The sequence below is a fragment of the Pygocentrus nattereri genome, chromosome 7, assembly GCF_015220715.1.
Source record: "Pygocentrus nattereri isolate fPygNat1 chromosome 7, fPygNat1.pri, whole genome shotgun sequence".
Classification (NCBI taxonomy): Eukaryota; Metazoa; Chordata; class Actinopteri; order Characiformes; family Serrasalmidae; genus Pygocentrus; species Pygocentrus nattereri.
Genome location: NC_051217.1, coordinates 34,700,768 through 34,707,385, shown reverse-complemented (window position 1 = coordinate 34,707,385; position 6,618 = coordinate 34,700,768). Strand labels below are relative to the sequence as shown.

General features: G+C 40.5%; 1 protein-coding gene across 2 annotated transcripts; it reads right to left on the bottom strand.

Annotated features, from left to right (window-relative positions):
- Nucleotides 1-595: 595 nt before the first annotated feature.
- On the bottom strand, nt 596-4,797 carry gemin7 (gem (nuclear organelle) associated protein 7). Of its 2 annotated transcripts, none has more exons than XM_017701940.1 (2): nt 4,724-4,797; nt 596-1,462 (listed from the first exon to the last, which is right to left on the bottom strand). In XM_017701940.1, exon 2 carries the CDS (start codon nt 1,423-1,425, stop codon nt 1,039-1,041), a length of 387 nt encoding a protein of 128 aa, XP_017557429.1. In that variant the 5' UTR covers nt 1,426-1,462; nt 4,724-4,797; the 3' UTR covers nt 596-1,038. The 2 variants fall into 2 exon arrangements, with proteins under 2 accessions (XP_017557429.1, XP_017557430.1); XM_017701941.2 differs by lacking the exon at nt 4,724-4,797 and adding an exon at nt 2,828-2,874.
- Between the last annotated feature and the right edge of the window lie 1,821 nt (nt 4,798-6,618).

Genomic DNA, 6,618 nt, shown 5'->3' with positions numbered 1-6,618 from the left:
TTGTGCTTGTACAACAAAGGCACAGCCCTCCAACTCTAATGATATTCCAATAAAAAAGGACTTTGGTAAACAACCTCAAACCTTTTAAGATGATTGAATATCACCGATGCCCCCCTCCTCCACCAGCATTATCAACGTAGTCATCAAAAGTATTATATAAGGGCAATTCGGGCCTTCTGAATTCACTCCGTTGAGTGCTACAGCATTTAGAAAAGAGAAACAATACTGGTATCGCTTTCAAACTTTTGGGGAGTAAATCTTCAGAACGTCTCAATGTGTCTTAATGATGAAGTTTAAAAAAGTTTAACTGCAGGCTGTACAGCTTTGCTAATCAAACTGCCTTTTCATAGTCTGTAAATGAAAAATGTATGAGCTCATAGAAATGAAGGGAGAAAAGTGACTCACATCACTGTATATAAAACAATTCCAAAAGTGAATTGTTGGCAATGCAAAACACAAACCTATCGCTGTTACCGGGAGAAAACCTTTTATCTCCAAAATGGTAACTTTACTTACACAAGAAGCAAAAACACCTGTTGGTCATTCATACGACTGAGCATTTTGACATGCACAGTGAAGAGCCAGAATCCACACATCATGCTCAGTGCTGAAATCTTTAATCTCAAAATGTCACGACAGAAACAAAAGGTTGATCCTTACAGGTGTTCTTTGAAAACAATTCTTAAGGCCCAAAACACAACAGACAACTGTCTTTGAAGAAGCACATGAGAAAGGTTTGATGCTAAAAGTGGAAGTTTCTCCAATCAATTTTGTCTGGCTTCCACCTTCAGGAATTTCCCTGTATTTTTCATAACTATCTCAGTGGTAACGCTCCAGTTACTATTAGGAGGTTAAAAGGAAAGAAAAAAAAAAAACCTCACTCAAAACTAAACCATAGCTCTGCCTCCCTCTTGTGGCACATACATGAACTGCATGTTGAGTATTTTCACCCATCTCCTCAAATACTTCAGATTTTGCCACCTCTTGTACAATAAGCAATGAGAGAAATAAATGTCTCTATAAATGTTTATAACAAATTCACAAGTGAAAAGAATAGGAAATCATGTCCTGACATCTGAGCAGGGCCTCCTTCTGCACACCAAGAGGCGTCTGCAGATCAGAAACTTGAAAGTTCAGAACGTCTATGTCCGATGCGCCAAATTTTGCTTGAACTTGAACCTTCTCGTACAGGTTGAACTGAACTTGCTTGTCCGTCATTGCTATAAGACTCCGTAGAAAACATTCTCTAAGCTCTGAACGCAACTGTTGTTCCTCTTCGAGGTTTACTGAATCCGCTTTGTTCCCTTGTGAAGCTGGAATTGTTGTAGGACACAGTGCGATGTAACGAGGGGAGTTTGGGTCAAATCCACGGCTGTTAGGCTCAGGTCCTCTGGGCAAGCGCAGCACACTCACTGGTGTCTTCATGTTATTCTCACAGCTTCCCTCCTGCAAGGCAAGTACACTGCACAAAAAAGAAATTAAGGGAACACTCAAATAACACATCCTAGATCTGAATGAATGAAATATTCTCATTGAATACTTTGTTCTGTACAAAGTTGAACGTGCTGACAACAAAATCACACAAAAATCATCAATGGAAATCAAATTTATTAACCAATGGAGGCCTGGATTTGGAGTCACACACAAAATTAAAGTGGAAACACACACTACAGGCTGATCCAACTTTGATGCGAGTCAAGTCAAAATGAGGCTCAGTATTGTGTGTGGCCTCCACGTGCCTCTATGACCTCCCTACAACGCCTGGGCATGTTCCTGATGAGGTGGCTGATGGTTTCCTGAGGGATCTCCTCCCAGACCTGGACTAAAGCATCCGCCAACTCCTGGACAGTCTGTGGTGCAAAGTGATGGATGTAGCGAGACATGATGTCCCAGATGTGCTCAATCGGATTCAGGTCTGGGGAACGGGCGGGCCAGTCCATAGCTTCAATGCCTTCATCTTGCAGGAACTGCTGACACACTCCAGCCACATGAGGTCTAGCATTGTCCTGCATTAGGAGGAACCCAGGGCCAACCACATCAGCATATGGTCTCACAAGGGGTCTGAGGATCTCATCTCGGTACCTAATGGCAGTCAGGCTACCTCTGGCGAGCACATGGAGGGCTGTGCGGCCCTCCAAAGAAATGCCACCCCACACCATTACTGACCCACTGCCAAACCGGTCATGCTGAAGGATGTTGCAGGCAGCAGATCGCTCTCCACGGCGTCTCCAGACTCTGTCAGGTCTGTCAGATGTGCTCAGTGTGAACCTGCTTTCACCTGTGAAGAGCACAGGGTGCCAGTGGCAAATTTGCCAATCCTGGTGTTCTCTGGCAAATGCCAACCGTCCTGCACGGTGTTGGGCTGTGAGCACAACCCCCATCTGTGGACGTCGAGCCCTCATACCATCCTCATGGAGTCGGTTTCTAACCGTTTGTGCAGACACATGCACATTTGTGGCCTGCTGGAGGTCATTTTGCAGGGCTCTGGCAGTGCTGCTCCTGTTCCTCCTTGCACAAAGGCGGAGGAAGCGGTCCTGATGCTGGGTTGTTGCCCTCCTACGGCCTCCTCCACGTCTCCTGGTGTACTGGCCTGTCTCCTGGTAGCGCCTCCAGGCTCTGGACACTACGCTGACAGACACAGCAAACCTTCTTGCCACAGCTCGCATTGATGTGCCATCCTGGATGAGCTGCACTACCTGAGCCACTTCTGTGGGTTGTAGAGTCAGTCTCATGCTACCACGAGTGTGAAAGCACCACCAACATTCAAAAGTGACCAAAACGATCAGCCAGAAAGCATAGGCATTGAGAAATAGTCTATGGTCCCCACCTGCAGAACCACTCCTTTATTGAGTGTGTCTTGCTAACTGCCAATAATTTCCACCTGTTGTCTGTTCCATTTATACAACAGCTGTGAAATTGATTGTCAATCAATGTTGCTTCCTAAGTGGACAGTTTGATTTCACAGAAGTTTGATTTTCTTGGCGTTATATTGTGTTGTTTAAGTGTTCCCTTTATTTTTTTGAGCAGTGTATATATGACTGTCAGAGTGAACAGCAGCAGGTCTTCAGTTAACAGTGACACAGTAAAATCAATTGTCATTAATGCAGCAAGACAAGCACCCTGCTGTTTCAACTTTGATGGAATACAAAGTGGTTTTTATCCTTTATCATTCACTAATTTACTTTATTTTTTTCCGAAACAAATCAAAAATATATTTTCTTGATTCCAGATCCCAATCGTTTATCTGTCTCCCATTTTTTTAAACTGTTTATGATTCTGAGTGGGGCTTGTCTGCTTACGTGACAGCTTTGATTTCTTTATATTTTACAGATTTTAAGTGGCAATGCACACATCATAGACAAATGTAACATCATCCACTGCATTCATTTTTTGATCATAGAGAAGATAAATATTTTAGAGACATAACAAGATGTAGAAACGAAGTCCTAATGCATGGCCACCACTTAAGGCATGGGAATGAGATAATTAGGCCTTGAACTAAATAAGGCATAATCTCATTCCACTCTTTACTAAATCCTGGTCACGCATTAGGACCTTGAATTTGAATAAAGCTACACCAAAACAACCAAACACCCCAACAACTATAAAAGTGTCATATTGTCCCCCAACATGTCACAGCTAAGGCCATCTTCAACACTAATGCCCCCATCTTTCCTGCCATTATTTATACACATATCCTCTTATTCTCCAGGGTATGTTTTGGTTTTTCCATTTGAATTCACATGACCAAAATTTTCAGTAACTGCATGCAATAAATGCAATTTATTATTATTATTTTTGGTAAAAGCTTCCCTCAAACCGAAAATGTTTTACGATCATAAACACATCACTATATGCTTACAAATTACTGCTGAAAGCCAAAGCTCTTTGTATTCACTGAAAGATCACTGAAGAGATGCCACCTGTTTATATTTTATAGCCCAGATTTGTGGAAGAATAGGTCGCTTTCAGTAGAACAAACATTGTGAATTCAGCTTCTTTTATTATAAGAGTATACATTTACGTCACCCATCTATCTCACTGGAAAGAATACAGGTACAGCCTCATATAACCCCCACCGTTTGAATGAAGCTTATGAAATATGGAAATTATGAAGAAGAGGACGAGGCGCGTTTTGGAAACACCGACTTTCCAAGCTTCTATGACCACACGAGCGCCCTGCACGTTTATTTCCAGATTACATGATAGAAACGTTTTGCTTTGGAAAGTAAAATATGACCCTTTATCCCAATGTTAGTTTGATATTTGGATTTATGTCTAGTTAGCGAAACTCTTGTTTGTCTTGTTATGTCTAGTTAGCGAAACTCTTGAACTGGAAATTGATTCCAGTTCGATATAAACCAATTTATCCCGCCGCTAAACGGACGGTAGTACGACACAACCTGCGTTCATGCGGGTTACAGTCGACGTAGAATTTACACTTGTTGTGTTTTAATGAACACATTATCTGAAACGAGGAATAAAAATCTAAATCTAATCGAATAAATTCAAAGAGGCAGAATCGACTGTAAACACATTAGCTAACTAGGTTAGCTAACAGCTAACATGAAGCTAGGTTAGTAGGTCTTTAGGTGACTTATAGCCCGTATATATACACTCACACACATATAACTTGAGCATTAAGCATTATTGCTTCTGAAAGAGGGAATAAATATGAAGTTATGCAGACTGAAGCTCGTCTAGTTTAGTTTATATCGCTTACCCTCATAAACACGAAAAACAGCAGTTCGCGTTTCCCGCATCGGGGAGTGGAGAATCAAACAGGATGTGACATCAGCCTTTGATAATAAAAGTCCTTATGGGCCGCCTTTTTTTTAAACTCTCTCTTTTCCACCAACAAATGTCAACAAGCTGATCACTACTATATTAACATAACTCTTCACACAGCTAAGTACTTTATTTGAACAAGGCCATTACATCCAAAAACTTCAAATTTAGCAAGAGATGGTTTGGTCATGGGATTCTACCAGATAGTAAACGTCCTTCGATATGACTTTATAATACACAGAAATTCTGTCACTCAATAATATAAATTATTATTTTTTCTATGATGCATAATAAAAGGCGCTGGATGCCGCCTATTGCATGCGCCTTATAGAAGCAAGGACTGGGTAAGGGCTGTAATACCTTTCAGTCTCAATTAGTGTTGCCTGGCCTTTAGTATCTGTAAACACTACTAACAAATGTATAACAGAAATACAGGGTGTGTCTCATTCTCAAAATTGTTCTAGTCAACTGAAACCTTCCCACAATGTACCATAAAAACCATTTTAGATGGTCCAAGAATGGACCCCAACCAAGTTAAACCGTCTCTATGCTCCTGAGTCCCAACTACATAACTTCTCCATTGTAATAATACATTTATGGCATTTGGTTGAACGCTCTTATCCAGAGCAACTTACAATTTGATTATTTTACACAAGTAGGCGAAGGTAGTGTTAGGAATCTTGCCCAAGGACTCTTATTGGTATAGTGTAGGGTGTTTACCCAGGTGGGGGACTGGACCCTAGTCTACAGCATAGAAGGCAGAGGTGTTAACCACTACACTACACCAACCACCAACCTCGCTACAAAATGAAGCGTCTCTGATAAGCAATGTTTAAAACATGGTGGAGAAGATTTCCCGTTTAAAAGAGCAACCTTTTAGCCGAATCCATGCCAACCATTAAGGCTTGTTGTTGAACATATGGAAAGCTAGATATTGAATCTGAGAATTCACAGATCGCGATGAGAGGGTCAGGATGTAAGTGTGTGCTACGTCAGAGGACCACTGAAAACACGTAACCAGAAGGTCTGCATTAAAGGGAAAGACTAGAACAAGTGTCCTAAAGATCCTTCATCTGTTTTATATTTATCAAATACTGAAGACACTGAACAGTAAATTTTACTTAATCTAATTTTGGAATAGTAAAGTCAATAAATGTTCATTATCAGTTTTTTTACTAATGTAAATGTTCATAGCAACCTGTTAGTTAGCTAACCAGATACTGTTGTTTCTGAATGAACTTTACCTACAGGATTTCATGTTAATGTTCTCCACTACCTCCACCATAACCATATGCTGTATTTCACAATGTTGCACTTTATTTATTCATTTTATGAACAAACCATGACATTAAAGCAGCGTGACCTGCTAACAGGCTATAGCTAATGTGTTAACTAGGCCCATTTGGAAAGATTTGTTTTTGCTGATTTTACTAAAAGGATCTGATGTTATATTGAGTTGTTAGCTGACGCTTGGCTTGGTGCTTGTGGCGCTAATGGAATTAGCATGTATGCTAGTGGTGTTAATTGCTTGAAGAAAGGCTCAGTTTTATTGTTGTGACTGACACACGGCTGTATTTGGGTCTCAGGGTGTACAGAATGAGGGTGGTCATGAAATGACTGGAATATTTAAACAAAAAATTACAGTACGGCTAAACACAGCATAGCAGGACTTCATATCGTAGGATTCAATGCAAAGCAACCTGACTACTTTTAAAATATTCCTCATCCGTTGGCATATTCATAACTATTTCATGTAATAACTGTAGTATGTTTCTTTTTTACAACAATTTAAAAAAGATTTTTTTTGGCCTAAAATATAAAAGAAACACA